This window comes from Mesoplodon bidens, assembly GCF_964165515.1.
Source record: "Mesoplodon bidens genome assembly, chromosome: 19".
Lineage (NCBI taxonomy): Eukaryota > Metazoa > Chordata > Mammalia > Artiodactyla > Ziphiidae > Mesoplodon > Mesoplodon bidens.
The window spans coordinates 47,043,203-47,070,036 of NC_138179.1; the positions used below are offsets into that span (position 1 = coordinate 47,043,203).

Below are 26,834 nucleotides of genomic sequence, written 5' to 3' on the forward strand. Positions count from 1 at the left end.
CTCTATGACATAAATCACAGCAAGATATTTTTTGACCCACCTCCTAGTGAAATGGAAATAAAACCAAAAATAAACAAATGGGACCTAATGAAACCTAAAGGCTTTTGCAAAGGAAACCATAAACAAGATAAAAAGACAACCCTCAGAATGGGAGAAAATATTTGCAAATGAAGCAACTGACAAAGGATGAATCTCCAAAATTTACAAGCAGCTCATGCAGCACAATATCAAAAAAACAAACAACCCAATCCAAAAATGGGCAGAAGACCTAAATAGACATCTCTCCAAAGAAGATATACAGATTGCCAACAAACACATGAAAGGATGCTCAACATCACTAACCATTAGAGAAATGCAATTCAAAACTACAATGAGGTATCACCTCACACCAGTCAGAATGGCCATCATCAAAAAATCTACAAACAATAAATGCTGGAGAGGGTGTGGAGAAAAGGGAACCCTCTTTCACTGTTGGTGGGAATGTAAATTGATACAGCCACTATGGAGAGCAGTATGGAGGTTCCTTAAAAAACTAAAAATAGAACTACCATACTACCCAGCAATCCCACTACTGGGCATATACCCTGAGAAAACCATAATTCAAAAAGAATCATGTACCACAATGTTCACTGCAGCACTATTTACAATAGCCAGGACATGGAAGCAACCTAAGTGTTCAGCAACAGATGAATGGATAAGGAAGATGTGGCACATATATACAATGGAATATTACTCAGCCATAAAAAGAAATGAAACTGAGTTATTTGTAGTGAGGTGGATGGACCTAGAGTCTGTCATACAGAGTGAAGTAAGTCAGAAAGAGAAAAACAAATACCGTATGCTAACACACATATATGGAATCTAAAAAAAAAAAAAAAAAAAAAAAAGGTTCTGAAGAACCTAGGGCCAGGACAGGAATAAAGACACAGATGTAGAGAATGGACCTGAGGACATGGGGAGGGGGAAGGGTAAACTGGGATAAAGTGAGAGAGTGGCATGAACATATATACACTACCAAATGTAAAATAGATAGCTATTGGGAAGCAGCTGTACAGCACAGGGAGATCAGCTCAGTGCTTTGTGACCCCCTAAAGGGGTGGGATAGGGAGGGTGGGAGGGAGACACAAGAGGGAGGAAATATGGGGATATATGTATATGTATAGCTGATTCACTTTGTTATAAAGCAGAACTAACACACCACTGTAAAGCAATTATACTCCAATAATGATGTTTAAAAAAAATGTTATCCTTTTCAAAACAGTAACTGATCAGTGGCAAAATTACTTGAAGGAGTACTAATGATAAATTTGACATCTTTAAATGTTAAATTAAATAAAAAGCATTTCAACTTTACATACAGAGTCTATTTATAATCTCTCTGCTAAAATTGAAGATTTACATTTTATAACTTGACTGGAAAATATGTTGATCAACAAATATGAGAATATTAAGGCTCTTTGACTCGTCCCCAAATGATTTCCAGATGCAATCTCTTATATTTAATTATCTGTGTTGAATCCAGGTTTTGATTTTAATTTAAATGCCATAACCAGGTCATAAAAGATACATTCAACTCAACCAAGCATAAATGACATTCTCAGAACCCTGCAACCAAGTAAATCTTTTCAATCTAATGAATAATATTAGAAACTGATTTTTCTTAATAACACAATAAGCCCTCAAATCTATGCCATTTCTCTTCTATATAATTTTTCTCCAGAGGAGGGAGGAGTTTCAATTTCTTTGTAATTTCCTCTATTTCTATAAAATGATGTTGGTCTACCAGAGCAATGAATTTTTTAAAAACTGGGCTTGCAGTAGAATTTCCTGTGGAATGTAAAAAACAAATTCCCCTACAAAACTGACAGATACTGAACCCCACCCCAGTCTTACTGACTTAGAATCCTTCCTAGTTAGAATTTGGTATGGCAATTTTTAACTGCCTCATTCTCAGTTTAAGAAATATGTGGGTACTGTAATAGAGTTGTATCAGAGTCTTCTACATTAGATATATCTATACTACAGTCATTCCATGTTGAAAAAGTTTCATTTGGGTATAAATCTATTACCTCTATAGCAACTAATTTCCATTTTTAGACAAGATTCTCAGTCGGTTCTTTGAGAAAGGAAACTGTATTATATGCATAATATAGCCAATGTGGAGGTTAGGCTCAAATGATGCATAATTTTTACTACAAGTTATTTTCTGGACAATAAAGCATTTATCACAGACTGTATGCTTTAAAAGCTTTAACTGTAAAAGCAAAGCTTAAAGATCAAGCCATTCAGAAAGCAGAAAATTGTTCATGGCTTGTGAATTAAAAGGCAAGCCTTATATTTATTTAAGGAGGCTAGTTAATGAGACATAGAAATCTCTTCTAGGCACAGAAAGACAACATTATCTACTCTCCATACTGCAGGCTAAAATGGACATCTAATTAAGCCGCTCCACTTCTAAAACCTTTCAGTGGTTTTCCCATTGATCTTTTAGTGGTCTCCAGAAGGATCCCAAACTCCCCATCGGCTCTCTTCAAGGTTCTACAAATACACAAGGGAAGAATCTAATGATGGAATTTATAAGGTACATCCTAATACCCCAGAAACTACTGAGAGAAGAAAATATAGTGATCAGTTGAATATCACTTTCAATATGTTGTCCTTTGCAAAAAAATGATATATGCTGACTTGCCTCTGCTGGATTTTGTCATTACTGGCACTATTCTGAGGACACCATTACTATAGGGTCTTTCTAAACAAAGCAATCTATCGTTGTCAGTACGCTGTTTAGTACAGAAGAAAGTCACTAAGTGAACATGACCTCCCAGTTCTTAATCATTTTCCTAAGACTAGAAATTCCAATGATCAATTCAGCCACTTTCTTCTGTGGTTCCAAGATAGTTTCATGGTATATTATATTCCAAGAGGGCTATCATGTAGCTTCATTATTAATATTTTATATTTGTTCAATGTTTCGTAGTTAAAAGTTTTTAAATGTTATAATTGATACTTCATTATCTCCTTATCAATCAAGTATGACGCATAATAAATATTATTTCCCCATTTAAGAAATGTGAAAATGAAACTACCCTAAGTATGCAAGCTATGAAGCAATTTCCCCCAAATCATACAGTTCCTGCATACATTTACATACTAATTATATTGCATATATATCTTTTGTTTATATGACATTTTACAGCTTATGAAGTGATTTCATATTCATGATTTAACTTGATCTTCACAACAATCCTGTCATTATTTCATGCTATACTGGACCAGTATGGTGTAGCTATTAAGAACGTAAGTTGTAAAAGCAGACTGCCTGGATTTGAATACTATTCCATCACTTTCTGGCAGTGTGTTTCCACTTTTCTTTACCTGAAAATTGAAATACAAATGAACCCTACAAATCTTCTACCTCCTGGTTCAGTGACTTTTCTATTATACTGTATCACTTTAATTACATTAAATCAATGATACTACTCATTTACTTATTTTATGATGAATTTATTCAGTAAATGCACAAAGCATGCTCTAATCTGAAATCTTTATTTACCATGACCAGGAAGGGGCTACCTGATTTCTAAACGAAGTCACAAGTCATGTGACTTCGTTTAGAAATTACTGCAACAGGCTGTGACATGAAGCATCTCAAAAGCAACCAAATATAAATTTTAGCACCTCAAGAAATGTAGCTTTTTAGAAACAACAGGGTCCTTGGCAAATTCTCAGATTGTAATGTCATGTTTCTTGGTCATTATTAGAACAGTCATATTTTAACCTGCTGTGAATATAAAGAGATAAAAAGTAAAATAGATGTTTTATTTATACCAATTTAAATGAAGCCCTCAACATGTATCATTTCCATTTTTATTCACAGATCACAGCATACTGACATAGTTACAATGTAAATTAGTTAAAAAAAATTAATCCCTATCACCATGAAGCTTACATTCTTGTATGATATACAGACAACCCTCCCCACAACTAAATATATAATGTAATAAATTAATGATAAAAGCTATAAAAAATAAAGTACCAGGATAAGGGGATACAGTGATGGGCAGGTGTTATTAGATAAAGTAATTAAGGAAGAGGCCTCTCGGAGGAGGTAACATTTGAGCACTGGATAAAGTAAGGAAGTGAGTTACGTGGGAAGAACATTCCAGTATAAATGAATGTTTTATGTGTTTGAGGAATGACAGGAAGGCCAGTGTTGCCGGCGAGCTGCAGGTGAAAGGGAGAGGGGTAGGAAATGATGTCAGAGAGGTAGCCCCTTGCTGGTCATGGTAAAGATTTCAGATTTAATGTTAAATGTGGGGGAATACAGTGGGAGATTGAGAGAAGAGAAGTCAAAGGACCAGGTTCACATTTTACAAGGATCACGCTGGCTTCTGTGTAAACAGACTACAGGGGGCAAGAGTGGAAGCAGAGCCCTATTGGGAGGCCATTTATTCAGACAGTAAGTATTTATTGAGCACCTACTAATAGTAGACATTGTTCTAGGTGCAGAGGATACAGCCATAAATAGAACAGGCAAAAGTTCCAGCCTTCCAACCTTACATTCTAGGAGCTATTGCACTAGCCCAGGCAAGAGATGACAGTGACCTGGATTTAGGTGTACCAGTGGAAGTAATGAAAAGGGACCAGATTTAGCATACATTCTGAAGACAAAGCCTACATAATTTGCTGAAAGAGTGAATGTAGAGTGTGACAGAGTAAAGCCAAGAATGACTCCAGTGCTTTTATCTTATGCCTGTAGGTGATGCCACCTGTTCAGACAGGAAACTCAGTAGAAGGAGCAGGTTCTGGGGAAAAATGCAAGAGTTCAGTTTTTTGACATGTTAAATTTGAGATGTATCTTGGACACATAGGTAGAAAAGGTAGTGTAGGCAGCTAGAAATACAGATCTAGAGTTAAGGGGAAAGGCAGGGCTAGAGATAGTTCAGGAGTTAAGACAGTATTTAAAGACATAAGAATGGAAGAGTTTCAATCTGATTAGAATCTCCAGGTATTTGAATTTTACAGAAACTGCCCACGTGATCAAATGTGCAGCCAGCAAAACCAATGACCTTAGGAGTGAGAATATAAAGAAAGGAAAAGTCTGAGGAGAGAGCTCTAGAACATCTGAGCATTAACCACATGATTGACAAATATATTCAAATAATCCTTGTACACTTTATGATGAAGCTAACATGTGACATAGAATCTTCACCAACATTACTGAGAATACGCAATTTGAATTTAATTTGTCATCTTCTGAGTAAAATGGTTCACTACTGGACATTCATTTTAAAGATTAAGACCGCATAAATGAATCTGAGTCTAATACTTCTTTTGCTACATTTTAACTGAAAAGAATGGAATAGCCAAAAGAAAAAAGTCTATGAAATAATAATTTGTTCAAATTGCTGATATTTTTAACTTTCTGAGATAAATATCTAGATCATTAATTTTTCGGATTTTCTGCTTTTCTAATATATGTATCCAAAACTAAAGTTTTTTAAAGCATATTTTATATACTACAAGTTTTATTATATTTTGTTTTTTATTATTTCTGTTTAAAATATTTTCCAATTTCTTGTGATTTTCTGACTTAAAGGCTACTTAGGAGTGTATTAATATCCCATCACTTGGGGATTTTGATTTTCTGAGTTATCTTTTAGCTATAATTTTCTATGTTATTTTATAATTGATAATTCTACTATGGTCACAGTAATTGAAATCTTTTGACATTTGTTGAGATCTGTTCTATGGATCAGCATATTGTCAATTTGGCAAATAATCCATGTGTACCTGAAAACAATATGTATTCTGCAATTTGGGGGTGCAGTGCTCATATATATGTCTATTTTGTTTGTTGGCTTATTTACTTATTTATTTCTTCATTCATTCAATAAATAAGTCAAAACCCTAAAGTGGCTTTTTAAACTTAAGAAGGAAACTAAAAGATGCTCCAAAAAAAACCTGAAGAAATATAGTGATTATGGAAAATTAAGTTATATCTCCAGGCCTCAAAAGGCATTCTATACTTGGGATTATTCTTCTCAGAACACTGACACCCTGCAACATTTTTCCTTTCCTGGTTATAATAGGCTGTTTCACCCATGTTTCACTAAGTTGATACGAAACAGTTTACCTGATTTTCATCCTGTACTTCCATGTTGTATTGGTCACCTGGCTGAACTTCCGTGACTTTCTCTCCAAGGAGGAAACCCAGACGAGTCATGAGTGTGTTTGCTGCCTCATCTACAGATGGAGGGGGACCAAGTTCTTGTTCAGCATCACCTATAACAGGAAGACATTGAAACACCTGAATCTATCAAAATAAAATGGCCAGTTTTGCAACTATTTTTACATTCAGTTTGGTCATTTCTTTTGTTTTCACATTCTAAATGCAAAATTACTAGGTCCTTGACTAGAAGCTGATTTTTCCACTGTTACATATTATAATTGATAGTCTACTCAGAATCCTCAATATATTTACTTGAAACCCTTGAATTTGAGAGAATGTTTTTGTAACTCACTGAACAGAAGTTTCCCATTTCTTTGGCAGTTAGCCTTCCAATACAAGTCCTAGTCTTGGGATCTAGTCCTGGCCATAATCACCACCTTCATTCAGGTTCTTTTATCTCTTTTTTTCCTTACAGTTCATGTAAATATCCTTTTTTATTTTAAAATCAGTTCAAACTTACAAAAAAGTTTCAAGAACAGTACAAAGATCATTTTTTTCCTTAACCATTTGAAAATATAGGTGTGATATCCCATCATGCCCAGACAGTATGCATTTTCTATAAACAAGCAATTCTCTTACATAACCACAGTACTAGCAGAGAAATCAGGAACCTAACATTTTACATTATTATGATCTCATCCACAGACCCCATTTAAGTTTTGATATTTATCCAGTAATGTCATTTCTAGCAAAAAGATCCAATTCAGGATTAAGCAACTGCACTGAGTTCTTAGTTCTCTTTGACTCCTTTAATCTCGAACAGTTCTTCAGTCTCATCTTAACTTTCATGATCTTGACACTTTTGAAGATTACAGGCCAGCTATTTTGCACAGTGTCCCTCAGTTTGAGGTTATCTCATGATTTAATTCAGGTTATGCATTTTTGGCAGGACTATTGAAAAAGCAATGCTGTGTTAACTTTGATCACTTGGTTATGGCAGTGTTTGCCAGATATTTCCACTCTAAAATTATACTCTTTCTCTTTGTAATTAGTAAGTATGTAATGGGGGAATACTTTGAAAGTATGTAAGTATACCATTCTTCAACAAACTTTTAAATTAAAAAAATTTTTTGTGATAAAAATACACGTAACAAAATTTGCCATTTTAACCTTTTTTTTTTTTTTGTGGTACGCAGGCCCTCTCACTGTTGTGGCCTCTCACATTGTGGAGCACAGGCTCTGGATGCGCAGGCTCAGCTGCCATGGCTCACGGGCCCAGCCGCTCCGCGGCATGTGGGATCCTCCGGGACCGGGGCACGAACCCGCAACCCCTGCATCAGCAGGCGGACTCTCAACCACTGTGCCACCAGGGAAGCCCCATTTTAACCATTTTTAAGTGTACGATTCCGTGGCATTAAGTACGTTCACAATGTTGTGCAACCATCTCCATTTTCAGAACTTTTTAATCATCCCCCAGAGAAACTCTGTATCCACTAAATAAAACTCCCCGATCTCCCCTCTTACTAGCCCCTAGTAACCTCTATTCTACTTTCTGTCTCTATGAATTTGCTTATTCTAGGTACCCCATATAAGTGGAATCACACAGTATTTGTCCTTTTATGTCTAACTTATCTCACTTTGCGAATTTTCAAGGTTCATCCTATGTTAGATCATGTATCAGAATTTCACTCCTTTTTATGACTGACTCCATTTTATGTACATACCACATTTAGTTTATCTATTCATCTGTCCACCAAGTTGGACACTTGAGCTGTTTCCATCTATTAGATATTATGAATAATGATAGTATGAACATTGGTGTACAAATAGCAGTCTGAATCTCTCCTCAGTAAACTTTTGCCCACTATTTTTAGCATCCATTAATGTTTCTTGGTAGAATTAATTACTATCATGCTTGCCAAACAGTGATATTTTCTAAATCCATCACTCTTCTATAGTTTAGTTTCTCTTCCTTTACCTATCTACCTACCTATCTGAACTCAGACTCCTACCTTACTCAATGAGTTATAACCTGTTACTATGATTATTTATTTTGATGCTCAAATTGTCCCAAAGTTGGCCATGTGAGCCCTTTCGATTTGGCTCCTGTAACCTTCTGATATATCCCTGTCATTTTCTGAGCACTTCTTTGCTTTTTGGCATCAGATGTTCCAGGCTCATCTTGTACTTTCCCTGCCCTAGCCCTAGAATCAGTCCTTTTCCCAAGAAGAGTTTTTTTTTTTTTTTTTTTTTTTTTCCCCAGTGGGGAAAGGTATTTAGAATATCAGGTATGCTCATTGCGATCAGGATGTCACTGCCCCCCAAGTCTACTCCGTCGACAGAGTTAGGCAGTATGCTCATACACTTATATACATACACACAACTCTATATTCATTTTTATTTGTAAATCCATATACAAACATACACTCTAAATGTTCACAAAGATGCTCCAATTCCAATTCAATACCATAGGGTTAATTCTAGATTTCTTCCTTTCCAAAGTTATAACTCTGTTCTCCAATAGTGAAAAATCTGGTTCTCGTTTTCCTTATTTAATACTATACTTATTTAATCTATCCCCCTACATGTAACAAATCTCACCACTGCTCATTGCCACCCTGCACACAGGTGCACTACTCACCCTGGTTGGGTTCCTACCCTATGCCAGATGGCCCTGAGCTATCATTTCCCCCATAGTCAGGGTCATTTTTTCAAAATAATTCATATACCATAAACTCTATCCTCTTTAAGTATACAGATCAATGGCTTTAGTCTCTTCGTAAGTTTATGGAACCATCACCACTTTCTAATTTCAGAATACTTTCATCACTCCAAAAAGAAACCCCATTCAGGTTCATTTTTCTGCCCTGGAATTTAGACCCCTAAAATTCCTGATCTCTGGCATTCATTTTAATCCTGTGCTTCCAGACTGCTACACTCTTTCCATACAATTAGCTTTTAACTCAATTTTCTTTTCTTTTTCTTTTTTCTTTTTAAAGAGCTCAGCTTTTTATTGAACGTGTTACTAAAGAGGTTTAGTCAAAAAGACCAAAGCCCATGTCACCATTAGACTCTTCATATTCTTCTTTCTTTGCTTCCACTTTCTTCTCCTCAGCTGGGGCAGCAGTAGTGGAGGGGGCAGGACCTCCTGCCGGTGCAGCCCCAGATGCTGGGGCAGGTCCACCTGCCCCGACACTGCAGACGAGGCTCCCGATGTTGACACTGGCCAAAGCCTTTGCAAACAAGCCTGGCCAGAAAAGTTCAACATTTACACTGGCTGCTTTAATGAGGGCATTGACCTTCTCCTCGGTGACTGTCACCCCACTGTTGGGCAGGATGAGGGCTGAGTAGATGCAGGTGAGCTCTGAGTCGGAGGCCATGGTGCGGGCGAGTGCTAGGCAGGGGCTGCTGGGCATGGTGCAGTCGCACCATGAAGTGAGGTGAGGGCCTACACCCCAACGCGGCCTCAGCTTCCTCGGAAGGACCGAGCACCTTAGCGGCAGCTGAGGAAAGCGTAATTTTCTTTCTATTTAGGCTATTTTTCAGTGGTCGCCAACTACAGGAATTATTCTTTTTCAAACCTTTTCACTGAGGGATGCTGAACAATGTCAGTATGAGGTTCTTCCTTGGGCTCAATTTATTTCCAAATAGAGAATTTATAGACATAAAAAATAGCCAGGGAACTCAAGATGATCTATTTTAAATGTGATGCAGAACTAATTTACCTAAACTGAATATCTCTTTACATTAACTTGATTCATTGTCAACATTTTTTCAGATTTTGTTTTATGTTCAGATGCATTCAGTCTAACCTGTTAACAATCCACAGTAGCACATACCCTATATAGGATATTACAAAAATCTTTTTTTTTTTTTTGGGAGTCAGATATGTCCTTTCACCACAGCAAGAATTAACTAGAGTATCATATGGTTTGATGCTAAAATATAATAGCTTAATTTTTTAGGATATTCAGTGTTACACATTAAATCACTCCTAATGGCAAGAAAGTGAGGTTTATGTTCTTATTATTCAATTTAACACTTATCTTAACTTCTCTACTAAAGTCACAAGCTGCAGGCCAGAGGAAGGGACTACAGGTGTATCCTTGTATAGTATTATTGAACTCAAGTGCTCCATCTGTGGAAAATCTAAATAGAATTCTCACTGAGGACTTCCCTGGTGGCACAGTGGTTAAGAATCCGCCTGCCACTGCAGGGGATATGGGTTCAAGCCCTGGTCTGGGAAGATCCCAGATGCCGTGGAGTAACTAAGCCTGCGCACCACAACTACTGAGCCCGTGAGCCACAATTACTGAGCCTGCGTGCCACAACTACTGAAGCCCTTGCACCTAAAGCCTGTGCTCCACAACAAGAGAAGCCACCACAATGAGAAGCCCGCACACCACAATGAAGAGTAGCCCCCGCTCGCCACAACTAGAGAAAGTCTGTGCACAGCAACGAAGGCCCAATGCAGACAAAATAAACAATAAATAAATTAATTAATTAAAAAAGAAAGTGCCTAGACTGGCATTCAAACCTAATTCTACCAGCATTAAAGTCCCATAAAAAAAAAAGAATTCTCACTGAAATTATGCCAGAGTAGAAAAACAGGATCTATATTCTCTTCCCTACTTCTCTGCAAGAGGCAACAAAAATGGATTTCTCTGCCACAGACCAGAAAGATATCCCAGGGGCTTTATTACCTCTATAATGTCCAACATTATAGACAGTTCCTTAGCTCTCTACCTCTGCCCAACTATGACACTCTAACATAAAATCTCAGGAAAAAGCTGTGTTACAAATGCATGCAAATGCATCTTCAAAACAAGTACCCTAAATCTAAAAAATAATACAAATGAATGTATACACAAAACAGAAACAGAGTTACAGAGATAGAAAACAAACCTGTGGTTACCAAAGGGGAGAGGGAAGGGTGGAGGGACAAATTAGGGGTATGAGATTAACAGATACAAACTACTATATATAAGTAGATGAGCACCAAGGGTATACTATATAGCACAGGGAATTATACCCATTATCTTGTAATAATCTATAATGGAATATAATCTGCAAAAATACTGAATCATTATGCTGTACACCTGAAGCTTACACAATATTGTAAATCAACTATACTTCAATTAAAAACAAACAAATCCCCTATCCGTCGTTCAAGCAAATTTCCACCTTTAAGCCCTTGCTATGAAGAATTTTTCATTTCGTTACCACAGTGTGTAGAATTTCTAAACTATTGAGTCAGCTATTTAATATTATTAAAATTTATCAAAGTCTACTATGATAACAAGAATATTTATAGCATATGAAATTTGAAGTAAACAGTTTCAGGTTAAAATGCTAAGTGTAATTCTGAAGACATCTATAATAAAATGTAAAAGTCTCTGACCTCTTTAAATTTCACAACATACTACTACACTACATACAAATGGCAGGCAAGAGGCTATAATTATATTATCATTTCATGCATTATTTGCAAAAGTCCAAATGTTACTCACTTAAGAAAGAGGCTGCGGAAAAGAAACCAAACTCTTCCTTTTTCTTCTAAGCTCTTATACTCATGCTACTCTTAGTCTTACTATATCACTCTATTTCTCTTAAGTGCTTTTTTTCCTAAATATTAGTTTCTTAAAAAGATACTAATATTCATTATTTTTCAGAAGTCTACAAGCTGATATACTTTATATACATTAAAGTATTTATGGGAGAAATGATATAATGACCAGGTTTTGCTGAAATTACTACAGAAAAAAATGGAGAAGATATAGATAAAACAAAGTTGTCAAAATTATTGAAGCTAGGAAATGACTACATAGTAGTGCATTATTTTATTCTCTGTTTGTGAATGTTTGGAACTTGAGGAAAAAACTCTATGCAGGGAAGTTTCTTTTAAATAACTTAGCAGCTCTCAACTAGTGACAATTTTGCCCCCCAGGGAACGTTTGGCAATGAGTGGAGATATTTCTGGTTGTCACACTGCAGGGAGCGGTGCTGCTACTGGCATCTAGTAGGTAGAGGCCAGGGACTCTGCCAAACATCCTACAATACACAAGACAGCTCTCCACAATAAAGGATTATCTAGCCCCGAAAGTCATTAAATAGTATTGAGGTTGAGAAACCCTGAAACAGCTAGAATCAGCTTATCCTTTAAAATCTGTCAAATTGGATGAACTCTTAACACACAGTCAGTAGGAAAACCAGTGTCCAACCTGTTACTTCCAGGATTCTTAAATTACTTCAACTTCTAACTTACAATGAATTTTTAGTCTTTGGGCTCTTTCTTTCCTGAGTGTAGGGTCTGTTTTCTGCACTACTAGATTCTGCTGTAATCTTTTCAGTCTTCAATGAACCTTAGTCTTATGGTGGTGTGTGGACAGGACTTTACTGGGGTTACAGTGTGTTTGTTAAGGGTGGGGGATTATATCATGGCACAGAACAATTAAATGAAACTAAAACATATGATATATCTCAGATTTTCAGATTATCCTTTATTAATTATAATAACACCTAGCACATATGGGGATTAATTATATGCCAGGTACTGTTTCTAAGTATTTTATATACATTAACTCTTTTAATGATCATAACCACCCTACGAGGTAGGCACATATCCCCATTTTATGAATAAAGAAAGTGAAGCACAGAGGGATGAGTAACTTACCCAAATTCATAAGCTAATAAGTAGCTGATCCAGGAAATCTGGATCTAGAACTCAGGCTCTTAACCCCTAGGCTCTACTGTCAACCTTGATTCCAGTCTCTCACCATTTTGCTGGGCATCACTTCCTACCTCCCCTCTGCCCAGGGTATTTGTTCAAAACTCTCAAAATTTCTCTTAAATCCTCATACCAAATATTTTACCTATCTTTCTGTCTCATCCATGACCATCCAGGCGATGCGAAGAAGGTGTCATCTTCATAACCAAACATGCCCAATTAAGGTACGTCCCTAAACAAACACAGTACTTTTCTTGAGTGGAATTCTACTGTGACTCCTTTAATAATGATGAAATTGGAGTATGATACACAAAACAAGATGGCTGGTAGGTTGTTGGAAAATAATCACCGTGACACTATGATACACAAAATAAATCATGTCATTCATACATTAGGTTGATTAAAACTCTTGAAATTTATCTTGGCTATTTGGGAGCAGTGTGTTTATGCAATAGGCTTTGCTCCAGAATACTGAATGAGGAATACAGCACCATAAAACTAAAGGATTCTTATGCTTGGATTTTTTTTCCACAGCAGAAGTGGTTATTGAATGTTTATCAAATGCCTTGTTTTAGCCTCTATGAAGAAAACTAGTTGTTTTTATTTCTCTTACAGCTATTAGTATGATGAACTATTTTAATGGATTTTGTAATTTTGAAAAGCTTTCATTAAAGTTAATAGGAATTATTATTAAACATTAAAAAAATAAAGGATCTAAAATTCACATGGGAATGGAAAGGTCTAGGAATAGTAAAGAAAATGTGAAGAAGAATGACTGCTATTACTTAATATCAAGGTTTAATCTAATGCTAAAGTAATTAAGACAGAGTATGATTGGTACAAGCATAGATAAAATGACCAGGAGAACAGAATAAAGAATCCAGAAACGTATCTATACATGTATAATCACCTTATTTGGACAGAGATGCCATTGCAATATTTTAGTAATCAAATGGCGTTTTCAATCATTGGTGATGGATCAATATGTATGAATAAAAATGAAACCGTCCCTACCTCATCCCATACAAAAAAATCAATTCCAGGTGGATAAAAGACCCAAATACAAAAGATAATACATTTTCTGGAAGACAGTCTAATAGAATATCTTCATGAACTAGGTCTAGGCAAAGATTTCTTAAACAGAATACAAAAAAGAAAAGATGGGCAAGTTTATTAATGAGAAAAACTTCTGTTCACCAAACACTCCATTAAAACATTAAAAAGGCAAGCCATAGAGTGGGAAAAATATCTTTAATTCATACATCCAACAAAGGACTTGTATTTAGAATATACAAAGAACTCGTACAAATCAATAAGAAAAATAAAGACAATACGATTAAAAGATGAACAACAGAAATTCCACATGGGAATTTACAAACTCCTGTTTTATACAAAATGTTCAACATTGTACAGAAATGAAAATCAAAACCACAATGAGATACCACTACGTATGTGTAGTGCAGGACAGCACACAAAAGAAACAAACCAAAAACACCTGATAATATGGGGTAAAAGGACAGTTAAATCCTGTTGTACTGGTGTGAATGTAAACTGGTAGCATCAAATTTGGAAAAACATTTAGACTGGGGACTGAAACCCCACGACCCAGCAAGTCTACTACTAGGTATATACCGAAAGGAAAAGTACACGTAGGGGCATCAAAATAGATGTAACAAACAGTCATAGAATTGTTCATAATAGCCAAAGCTGAAAATGCCCATCAACAGTAGACATACAATGAAACACGACAGCAATGAAAGAGAATCTCACAAACATACTACTAAACAAAAGAAGACAGACTCAAAGGAGTACATACTAAATGACTTCATTTATATAAAGTTTGAAAACTGGTAAAAAGAAATCATTGATAATGCAGTCAGAACAGTGGTCAAGCTTAGAGGGAGTGGATTATGATGCAGAGGAAACACGAGGAAAGGTTCTGAGGTGCTGGTAATGTTCTATGTCTTGATTTAGGTAGTGGTTATACAAGTGTGTTCACTTCTGAAAATTTCATAGAGCTGCCTAATTATTATTTGTATACCTTTCTGTAATTATGTTGTATTTTAATTTTCAAAAATTACAGAAAATGTATTAAGGACATAGGACACTGGGTTTGAGAATGAAACAATATTCACAATACTTTTTTTTCCTCCAAGAAAGGAGTCTACAGCTATGAAAAACTAACTAATGTTATATATAATTAAAAATTGAGTGTAAAATAAAAAATTATCTGACCACTCCCCTCTTAACATCAGTTAACTTAAAGTGGAGCAATGACCTAAGGATAGAGAGAAGCCAGTATATATACAAGAAGTATTTTGTAAATTAAAGGAAGTAGTAGAGAGCACAGAGAAAGAAACAATTAAACTTGTTCTGGAAAGATGGAGGAAGAAAAGGAGGAAAGAAGGTTTTCTGCAGGAGGCCATACTTGTTTGATTTTTTTAACAGTAGAGTTAAGGAAAAAGAGCAGAGGGAGGAGCAATTTTCAGATTCAAATTCTGTAAGACTTACCAGTTCAACACAAATACAGAACTCTGAGATCAAAACTGAGTAATGTAGCATATTTAGTATTGTTTTAAAAGAGTGTTTTAAGTTTCTTTCTGGAATAATAATATTGATAGTTGTACTAGTAGTAATAATAACTTATTGAGGCATTACCGTCTGGTACTTTTCTAAGTGCTTTACATGTATTAAATCGTTCAATCTTCACAACACCTTCCTTATTGTACAGATAGTAAAAGTGAGGCACATATAGGTCAAGCTTTTGCTTGCCCACGGTTACACAGTTAGGCAAGTGACAGAGTCAATTTTGAAGTCCAGGCTGCCTGGCTGGTGGACTGATTATTTTGCCAGGAAATATGTGATTATTAAGTACAAATTGTTTAAATGGTTATTTTATTTATTAATGGGATACAGCAGAATAGCCACCATGGACAATACAAGAAAGCATGAATTAATTCAATAAATATTTACTAAGTACTTTCTGTGTGTCCAGCACTGTGTGAGGTATTAGATCACATTTATGAACAATGGGCACAGTCCCCATCCTTAAGGAGCTTATAGTCTTGTGGGGAAAAACGGAAAATAAATAATTTGATTGAATCATAGTAAATTAAACCCTGAGAAATATAATGCAGGCAAGAAATAGGATGCTGTAGAAAAGCAAATGCTGAATATTTCAGAATATTTTGGTGTTTTGATGACATCACTTTTCAGAGATGGTTTATACTTTACAACATTTGCAAAAAGTATTTTTTACTCTAAGTAGCCAAACTGCAGAAGGATTAAACAATGATTAAAACTGTGCCAAGAAATGAATTCATTTCTTGGATACAATTAGCTAATGTATCCAAATCCCTAATCTGTATTCCTAACATGGCAGGCTACACATAGAACAGTTCCACAGATTCTCTTAATTCTCAGCATTCTCTTAGTATTTTCTCATCGGGCTGTTTACATTTTCCTTTATGATCTGTTAATTATAAACTGCTTGTTCTCATCTATTTCAAGACTCAGAAATTTGTACTACATTTAATCAAATAAAGAAATCCATGCTTTCTCTCCAACAGAGTTACAAAACCTATGATTAGCTTGGCCCAACTGCCAAAGCAAACCTGGTTATATTTTCATTTCTTAGTTCTTACACGGCCACCTAAATTTTTCCTTTTCTGATGAACACTGGAAATGGGTGACCGACAAAACCAGTGGCTGCAGTTTGCTGCAGGAAGTGCTAAAGCCGGCGTGGAGCTCTACCACGTCCTCCCCGCACTGAGCTTCTGATTGTGAGAGTCACTGCCAGTGATCCAGGGATCAAGAATCAAAGCAACACCACTAGCCCATCTCTACTCATAGAGGCTGACCTGAAAGCATAGTCCTACACTTCTTAGTTCCCTTGGGCATAACTGAAGAAGAGGTGGAGAAAATACATGACATGACTGTTGATACTGTGGGGTGGGTACATGGAAGGTTCTTTGGGTAGCTTTAAAACTTCACACACTGAAAGATGTTTTTGGCTTGGCCATGTGACTTCATTTGGACCGTGGAATGTTATGAGCAGAGGCTTGAAATGTGCCTGAGCAGTCGGGCTTGTGTTCTTGTGCTCTGGTGATCCGCCAGGAGAAAGAGCTTCTCTCCAGTGGATGCCCCTTCATCCTGGGCCCTAGAATGAACACCCACAGGCCTGAGCCCAACTTGAACCCCAGAGCTGCTCAGCCAACCTGCAGCGTGAGACAGAGCTATCCCAACCCACACTTGCAAATCCACGACTAAAAAAAATTGCTTATTGTTTGGTTGCTCTGAATGTTAGGGTGGCTTGTTACACAGCATTATTATGAGCATTTAATTTTTAGGTACTTAATTTGATTCAAATGCAACCATAACTTATTAGTAGACCAAAATGAAACCCTGGTGATTTCTCTTACCATGTATTTTCTGTTCAATATAACCATTCTCTTACTCACCTTCATACCCACTCACTTCTAGCTGTCATCTTATTCCAGGATTCTATTCTATTTCTTACTCACCTATTGATCTTGTCTTTTTAAACATGTAATTTACATACAATAAATTATATTCCAATAAAGTGTGCAATTCAATGAATTTTGACAGATATATACATCTGTGAAACTACCACCAAAATCGAGATATAGAACATTTCTATCATCCCTAGAAGTTTCCTTAGGTCCCTTTGAAGTCAAACCCTCTCTCAAACCCTAGCCACAGGCAACCACTTTTTCTGTTATCAGAAACACAAACCACTGCTTTCTGTTATCTTAGTTTATATCTTCTATAATTTTATGTAACTGGAATTAAATAGTATATTTTCTCTTTTGTCTGGCTTCTTTCGTTCGGTTTTTGAAATCTATCCATGTTTCAACAGTTTGTTTCTTTTTATAGCTGAGTAGTATTCCTTCGTATGGCTATACCACATTTTTTTTCTTCCTGCTGATGAACACTGGGTTGTTTCATATACAATAGTTTTTTGGCTTTTATAATATGGAGAAACTATGAACATTCTTATAAAAGTCTTTTTGTGGATATATATTTTAACTTTTCTTGGACAAATACAAAGTTGTGTAATGGCTGGGTTATAAAGTTTAAACATTTAACTTTGTAAGAAATTGCCGGTTTCCAAAGAGATTGTTCAGTTTACACTCTCAAGTGATGTGTAAGAGTTCTAGTTGCTCCATATCCTCGCTAACGCTTCGTATTGTGAGCCATTTTGATTTTAGCCATACCAATGGGTGCAGAGGTATCTCATGGTTTCACTTTGCATTCTCTGATGACTAAAGATATTCAACACCTTTTCATGTATTTACTGGCCATTCTTATATCTTCTTTTGTGAATGTTTCTCCAAATCTTCTGTACTTTAAAAAAAATTAGGTTCTCTTATTATTATTTGGAAGAGTTCTTTATATTGGATACAAATCTGTCAGACGTATGTATGCTAATATTCTTCCTGTTCTATGGCTTGACTTTTCCTTTTCTCAAAAGTCTCTTTTGAAAAACAAAAGTTTTACATTTAGATAAAGCCCAACTTTAAAATATTTTCTTTTATAGCTCACACTTCTTTTGTCCTATCCAAGAAAACTCTGCCTACCTTAAGATTGCAAAGATTTGCTCCTAGCTCTTACATTTAGGTCTATGGTACTTTAAGTTAACTTTTGTGCATGGTATGATGTAAGCATTGACATTCACTTCCCCACTGAATTTCCCTGACACCTTTATTGAAGAATAATGGAAGTCCTTTAACTTTGCTGTTCTTTTGAAAAAGCACTGGGGCCACTCTAGGTCATCTGCATTCCTATAAAAAATTTTAAATCATGTAAATTTCTAAATTTATAATCATGTAAATCTTATAAATTTCTACAAACATTTTTTTCTTGGGATTGTAGTAAATCAAAATTGCTACTTTAGCAATACTGAATCTTCTAATCCATAAACGATATCTTCATTTATTTGGATCTTTATCTGAGCACTGTTTTATTTATAATTTTTAGTGTACATGTTTTGTTAAATTTATCCCTAAATATTTCATGATTTTGGATGTTATTATAAATGAAGTTGTTTTTAGATTTAATTTTCCAATTGTTCTTGGCTAGAATATAGAAATACTCCTGATTTTTATATACTGACCTCAGTCCTTCTTTTATACTTACATAAATGCATTTCTATAAATTATTGGAAATATATCTTGCAAGTATTAGTCTGTGTTTGTGTATTGCTCTCCTAGTATATAAACATATTTATATAACATAAAGGTAGTTAGAGTTGGGGTGGGAATCTCCATGTCCACATGGAACACTGACATATCGGGGCAACTTATCAGAGGCTTGCTTTACACCAAATCTGGGAGAAACAATGATGAGACACTCAGGTATTAACTAGTTCTGGCATTAGGATTCTTAAACAGGAAAGGAAGACAGTCATAGACTATCTTCTAAATTCCTCAGGCAAGTCCATAAATACTGACATATATGGAAACTTTTTTTAGTGTTCCTAGGGGAAACAATTGGGGGTGGAAGACGAGATGCCACTTCCAATACCTTCGAACTTAACTGCAGGAACCTGGTTCTGAGTTCTTCCAGCTGGGGATAAAGGTAAGGGGAATGGAGGTGGTGTAAGGTTGTAAGAAAATGGGGCTAATAAAAGAGCTGTAGAACTAGGGGTACTGTACAGAAGTGAAAGAGTAAGTTAATTCTAATTTAGAAGTCTGACAAGAGCTGTAATACTGGTATACTAAAAAAGCGCTTACCTCACACAGCATAGCTTCAGTGCCATGAGATGACTAAATCAAAATCAGTTAATGTGGAACGTGATACACCACCAAGGCATTAATAGATTCCAAAGTCATGTCAAGATCTGCCTTTGTCACTGGGAATGATGTTATGTGAAAAAAAGGTATGGAAATAAATGAAGACCACCCAAATAAGAACAAGCAAAGGCTATTTATTCAGAGCTTGCTATAGCAGGGGAATCAGCTACTATCACTTGTACCTGGAGGAGACTTAAAAGGCAGGCAGAGGAGTTGAAAAGCTTTATAGTGGGAAAAAAAGGAGAGGCTTCAGGTATGCCCTGATCGAAGGCACCTGGCACAGAAGAGCTGAAGGTGGGCTAACTAGAAGCATCCTACATGACTGGCTAGGTGTGTGTATTTAGCCTTCTCTGGTTACTCCTAAGTTGCAAGTGAGGGCAAATACTAGGGAAGCTGTCAGTTAAAAATCAAGCCCTGGTCATTTAGTTCCAATAGTTACAGGGGTTACTTTTGGCTTCCTGGACTGGTTATTAGAGATAGTAGTCTTACTTCCTACAAGTCTGACTTGTAGATAGTAAGTTGGGTTCCTAGGCTATCTGCTGCAAATTGGGTGTCAGAACTCTATTTTTTTTTTTTTTTTTTTTTTTGTGTGGAATGCGGGTGTCTCACTGCTGTGGCCTCTCCCATTGCGGAGCACAGGCTCCGGACACGCAGGCTTAGCGGCCATGGCTCACAGGGCCCAGCTGCTCTGTGGCATGTGGGATCTTCCCAGACCGGGACACAAACCCGTGTCCCCTGCATCGGCAGGCAGACTCTCAACCACTGTGCCACCAGGGAAGCCCCAGAACTCTATTTTTATACATGGTCTGGTCATTGTATATATATTCAGTTTCTCAAAGGATAGTGTTAAGTTTATTCATGTATTTATTTTATTTTTCCTGACCTTTGGGGATAAATGTGTCACATTTGGTTGGCAGATATTTTCCTGAAATCCTCATTCTTTGTTTTATACTCATTGATTATGTTCTCTAATTACATTTATTACAATTCACTCATAGCTGATTGATTTCAGTTGGCTGCCATGGCCGAATTCTTATCCAGTGAAGCTTTAAGCCCCTTCCCATATGCTAGTCACATTGGCCTTGTAGGTGGACTTCTATGGAAGGAGAAAGTTTAGGAATTTAAAGCAAATGGGATACCACGAATAAAAAAACCACTGAAAGAAATACTACTTCCCCTTTCTCAACACCATAGTGAAATTACATTATAAGCACAGATTAAGAAATCATGGTTCCAGTTGTTCACGCTTACAAGCCCCTCTGTAGTAAATTAGAAAAAGACATATTCTTAAGTAGAGAGAAAACCATGTAATTTACACATATTTATAACATACTAAATTTTTTTCATTTTGCCTTCCTCTGACTTTTTAGGTTCATTTCATTCATTCAACACACACTGAATGAACACCTACTATGTATTAGTCAGTCACTGCACTAGGCACTGTGGATACAGTGGTAAGCATAAAGGAGAAAATGTGTAAATTGTCCAGATGAGTGTTTTTGGTCATTGTAGTGGTTTTTTTTCTTCTTGTTTGAATATTTAAGAAGAAATGATTTAGGGATAACTGTTATTCAAAAGCTTTCATTAGAGAAATGCTGTGATGATTCACTTATAGTTTAATTCCTTCTCTCTAAGGCAGAGAGCATATAATCTGGGTCACTATAAAAAATGTTACTTGATTAGGGACCAGATAAGGCATTTGTTGTACTAGAGAATTCATTGTATAGAATAAATTTTAACTAAGAAAATAAGCATCATTGCTCTGGTAAGGTACCAAAAATAGCATCCATATTTTATGCCCTTGACTGTAATGGAAGTTTTACTTGTATACAAATGAATTCTAACCAGAGTTCTTTCACTTTAAGACTTATAAACAGAAAAATTATTAAATTAAACAAATAATATCTTTACATTTTAAGGGTAGCCTTCTGTTCTACAGTATCAAAGATGATTTACATGGATTAATAGAAAATTGAGTCTTTAATATATGCACTAGGAATTTTGTGGTAAATACAAAAAATATATTACATGGCTTTTGATATTCAATGTTTTAATGAAACATTAACCAGCAGATAAGAACATTCCTTTTAAAATTGGTTTGCAACAGAGCCAAGCAATAGAAAGCCAGACTGTAGTAAGCCTGTGTCTCATGATCCTCTTCAAACACTAAAGAAACTCTCCAATCATTTTGCATGATGACTCCTATTCCCTATTTAAATTTTTTTTTTCTGGCAGCAATATAAACATCAGCTTCATCCACTCACAATTATAATTTAACTATTACGGCTATTGTAGAAGGTAAGATGAAAGCTGAAAACATAATAATGTTTAACTTACCTCAGTAATCTATAAAATACATTTGGGATTTGTGACTGGATGAAACAGACATTTTCCTTCCCAATCTAATAGTAATAGGTCAAATAACACCAGAAAGACAATAGGCGCAGAAAGGCAAGTTTTTCAACAATTCAGTATCATGGATAATATCATAATCACACTTGGCAAAACTTGCTAAAATTTGATGCAAAATACTAATTTCTTTGAGATTAAGTTCCAAGTCCAAACAGGAGACAACTTCCTCAAAGAGATGGACCATGAACCAACTCTAAGAGCCTGTTTCAGGGCTTCCCTGGTGGCACAGTGGTTAAGAATCCGCATGCCAAGGCAGGGGACACGGATTCAAGCCCTGGTCCGGGAAGATCCCACATGCTGCGGAGCAACTAAGCCCGTGCGCCACAACTACTGAGCCTAAGCTCTAGAGCCCGTGAGTCACAACTACTGAGCCCACGTGCCTAGAGCCCGTGCTCCGCAACAAGAGAAGCCACTGCAATGAGAAGCCCGCGCATTGCAATGAAGAGTAGCCCCTGCTCGCAGCAACTAGAGAAAGCCCATGTGCAGCAATGAAGACCCAACGCAGCCCAAAATAAATTAATTAAAATAAACAAACAAATAAATAAATAAATAATTTTTTAAAGGCCTGTTTGAAAAGAGAAGTTCTTTATATTGATATTTAATCAACCGGCTAATACCATCAGTTCAATTTCTTAGTAGATAGCTCCCAGAATTTATGGGGACTGGTTTGTCCAAAGAGGTAGTGTTCTAAGACTGTTTTAGCATACAGTCTGTTCCCATGTAGCTTCATGGGGAGCACAGAACAGAAAAATAAAAATGTATACATACCTTCAGATGTATACACCATCTACAAATACAAATGGTAGAATTTTTTTCCCCCAAAGGAAATAATGATGGTAGGGACCTTTCAGTAATTGGAAACCTTCCAGCTGATGACAATTATTAAAAACTGGACAAAATATATTTTAAAAATCTTTTTAAAAGAAAGCATTAAAGATCCAACAAGATGGTGGTAAGTCACCATTATAAGAACAGGGAGAAGATGGAAATCAGACATGGAGATCTTGCCCGGCATGGAGGGCCACTTTAGCACTGGGGGCATTTCTTAACAGGGAAGAAATGACTGAGCAGCTGAGCTGTGTGTTTAGCTCTCTCACAAGGTCAGGGGAACAAAAATGAAGTCTAGGATATGCCAGGAGTGGGAAATCTAGTAAAATGCCCCATACTTTAGGCTGAGACCCTTAAGAGCTACACCCTAAGGGTAAAGATGAACCAGAAGTAAACTAGGTCCTGCAGTCCTGATTTGTGTCATTTCATTGGCTTGAAAACTTCACACCCTGAACTTGGATTGAACTGGTCACAGGTGGCAGAAGCAAATGAAAACCCTCTCTGGAAAAAAAAAGAAATCATCCTACTTTCAGATTACTTCTACACATATTTTCAAATATTAAATCCAGCACACAAAAATAATTAGGGGTGTGAAAAGGCAAGAGAATTAGCAGAATAACAGGCAAAAGAAATAATGGTAAAGGTCATAGGGTTAGAGTAGTACAGTCAATCTTTTAAGATTATTCTTAATATTGTAAAAATGTAGTAGAAAAGAGCTAGAGTCTGTGGGAAGATGAGTGGTGGAGATGGAGGAAGGAGAGAGCAGTGGGAGAGTTACAAGAATAAGAGTCATTTGATGAACACCGTGTTGGAGAAGGTGAATATTTCCCTAACACCACTAGAGGTTATTGGTTGAGGAAATTCTCCTTTAGTTCTTCTCTTTTTAAAGTAACATTACATTTCAATTATTCAATCATGCATAATGCTTCCTCCTAGCAGAGCTAAACCACAGTAGCTAATAACAAATGATATTCTAAATAGTAGCTTATGTCAGCTAATGAATGATCTAAATCAAGAACTCTTGATGTGAGATCCTAGGATGATACACTTTTGGAAGTCTATGAATCTCCTGAAATTGCATGTTTTAATAGGGAGAGAGTAAGGGAAATTTTCATTCTTTCATCTTCCAGTTCTTCTTTGCCACCTCCTAAAAAAAGTAACGACTTCCTGTAACCCACAGCAGAGGTTGCAAACTCAAACACCTTCAGGATATAAGAAATTTTAATATATCTGGCATGGCTAGGCGTGATGGTAGTAGGAAATGATAAAGTGTATGTTGAGCTGCAGAATATACAGCCAGGCTGAAGGCACTCTATTTCTTTTCAATGTGCTTGCTAAACAGTTTTTGAAAACCTTATCTCAAAAAATGTGTCTACTGTTTTAAAATTAAATATAAGTAGGAGGTTAAGATGGTGGTCTTGGTCTGAGATGTTTCCCAAGGTTCTAAGTCAGAGCCACCTCTCAATATGGAGGATCCAGAGGGCAGAAAATAGGGAAGACTGGTCCCTGGATGTAGATGGGAAAACTAGATCCATGTCAGGGTACCAGTGACACAGGTCACTGTCAATCCTCAACTGAGGGGAAAAAAAGTGCCTTAGTTGGGGCAGGTACAGAGAAATCTAAGGAACCTTTAATCACAGGACCCCATCTCTTTAAAACAGAAGTGTTTGAATTTCTCCTACTTACCCTTCCTTTCCCCTACTTCCTTCCTAAATAACTGCCTTCTTTAAATTAACTCATCTAGAGCCTAAGTTAAAGAACCAACTTTTATGGAATATCTACAGTTGCATTATTTAGATACCTAGCTTTAGGGTATGGAATGGAAATTAGCAATAATGTAACTTCCTTAGAAGACTCTAGTCTGATTCTTATTAATTTTGGTTTGCTTAGACTAGTTTTCAGATAAAACTACTACACAGGGCAAACAAACCTAAATGTTTTATTAATTTCTTCAAAACTCAGACAATATGCAAAATTTTGCACGTGGGTGCAATTTTCTGGAGAGGCTGTCCATAAATTTTATCAGTAATCCATATATATATAAAATGATAGTGTTGTACACAATGAACTTACCCAATGTTATATGTCAGTTATATCTCAATAAAGCTGGAAAAGGAAAAAAATGCTCCCTAAAAAGTAAATTTATCTCCTAATAATCCTATACTCTTTTTTTTTTTAATTAATTAATTTATTTATGGCTGTGTTGGGTCTTCACTGCTGTGTGCGGGCTTTCTCTAGTTGCGGTGAGCAGGTGCTACTCTTTGTTGTGGTGCGCGGGCTTCTCATTGAGGTGGCTTCTCTTTGTTGCAGAGCACAGGCTCTAGGTGCGTGGGCTTCAGTAGTTGTGGCATGTGGGCTCAGTAGTTGTGGCACACGGGCTTAGTTGCTCCGCGGCATGTGGGATCTTCTCATACCAGGGCTCGAACCTGTGTCCCCTGCATTGGCAGGCGGATTCTTAACCACTGCACCACCAGGGAAGCCCCTATACTTTTTGTTAATAACTTAGACATACACAAATAAATTGGGGAAAAAAGTCCTACACACACACACACACACACGTATACACACACACACAGATGGTGGTTCTCCCTTGTGCTATTTAGGAATAAAATTTTTATAAGATTAGGGACTCTTTGCATTTTTAAAAAATTCATTAGTTTAGCACTTAGTTAAGAGAACAGGCTTTTAAATGCTTATAATCTTCCATTACAACATCCCACTATTCTGATTCTCTCCCATTGGAAGTGGGAATCACTGTAGAGGCAGGACACCTAGAGATAGAAAGTACTCATTGCTTGGCAAAACTTACACTAGTTTCCTTGCCTACATAATTGCCCCCAATGTACAAGAAGTACTATGTGCATGTCAATGTATGATGAGGACTATTTGGCTGAAATGAAAAGCAGTATTTAACAAGCTCAAGAACCTTAAATGCTTCACTGAAATCTGTAAGACTGACGTTTATCACTGAATGTTCCTTTGGATTTTAAACTGAGGTTTCTAACAACTGCTTTGAACAGACATATGTTTGAGATACAAAATATGGTAAAAATGTGTTAATTGTGTAATACAGTATTTCCATATTATTCCCCTACTGACCTGGATTTCCTTACCCATTGTACGATGTATTCTAATGTGGAAAGCAAGGCATTTATATATTGCTCATGGTAAGAAAAGTATTATCCTCAAAAGTCACCTTTGTCTAAATGGCAAATGTATTCTCTGTTGGCTTCCAAATCTGGAATTTATTCTAGAACCTGCACGTTAAAATAACATGATGTAGTTACCCAGACTTAAAGAGAAAAACACCATTCTAGGAACAAGTATTTCACTGGACCATAAGAGTATAGGTTAGGCAAGAAGAAAGAACTACAGACAGTTATTAGAAGGGCAGTAGGGGAATTTTGAATATAAAAGGGTAGGATACCAGGAATACTATGGAACTCTTCTATTGGAAGACAAGGATGAGAAGGATTCATGCTTCCAGAACACAGAAAGGTACATATCAAATACGTAGAAGAAGCAAGGAAAACTCATTGCTTCATTTAAACAACTTTCTTTAAAGTTTCAATTTACTCCTTTGAGTGTGGGTTGGACCTGGTGACTTGCTTCTCAGGAAAAGAATACAACAAAAAGTGACAGGATGTCACTTTTGAGACTAAGTTATAAAAAACTGTCACTCTCATATTGCTCGCACTCTCTCTGCCTCTTGCTTGCTTGCTCTCATGAAGCAAGTTGCCATGTGTGAGGTGCCCTGTGGAGAAGCCCACATGGTGAGGAACTGAGGGTGGCCTCTGGTAAAGGCCAGCAAGGAACTGAGGCCCTCAGTTCAACAGCCCATAGGAACTGAATCCTTCCAACAACCATGTGCATAAACCTG

General features: G+C 36.5%; 2 protein-coding genes across 5 annotated transcripts in view; both read right to left on the reverse strand.

Annotated features, from left to right (window-relative positions):
• TANC2 (tetratricopeptide repeat, ankyrin repeat and coiled-coil containing 2) overlaps positions 1 to 26,834 on the reverse strand; it is a 356,371-nt gene that overhangs the window by 140,689 nt on the left and 188,848 nt on the right. For all 4 annotated transcript variants that reach the window (XM_081218265.1, XM_081218264.1, XM_081218263.1 and 1 more), the window contains one exon: positions 6,137 to 6,285. In XM_081218265.1, the coding sequence (XP_081074391.1) occupies positions 6,137 to 6,285 (149 nt within the window). The remainder of the gene's footprint in view (positions 1 to 6,136; positions 6,286 to 26,834) is intronic.
• LOC308607199 (large ribosomal subunit protein P1-like) lies at positions 8,949 to 9,588 on the reverse strand (the record flags this gene model as incomplete). The annotated part of the gene is made up of 1 exon (XM_081218914.1): positions 8,949 to 9,588. The coding sequence occupies one exon, from the start codon at positions 9,586 to 9,588 to the stop codon at positions 9,208 to 9,210; it is 381 nt and encodes a 126-aa protein (XP_081075040.1). The 3' UTR covers positions 8,949 to 9,207.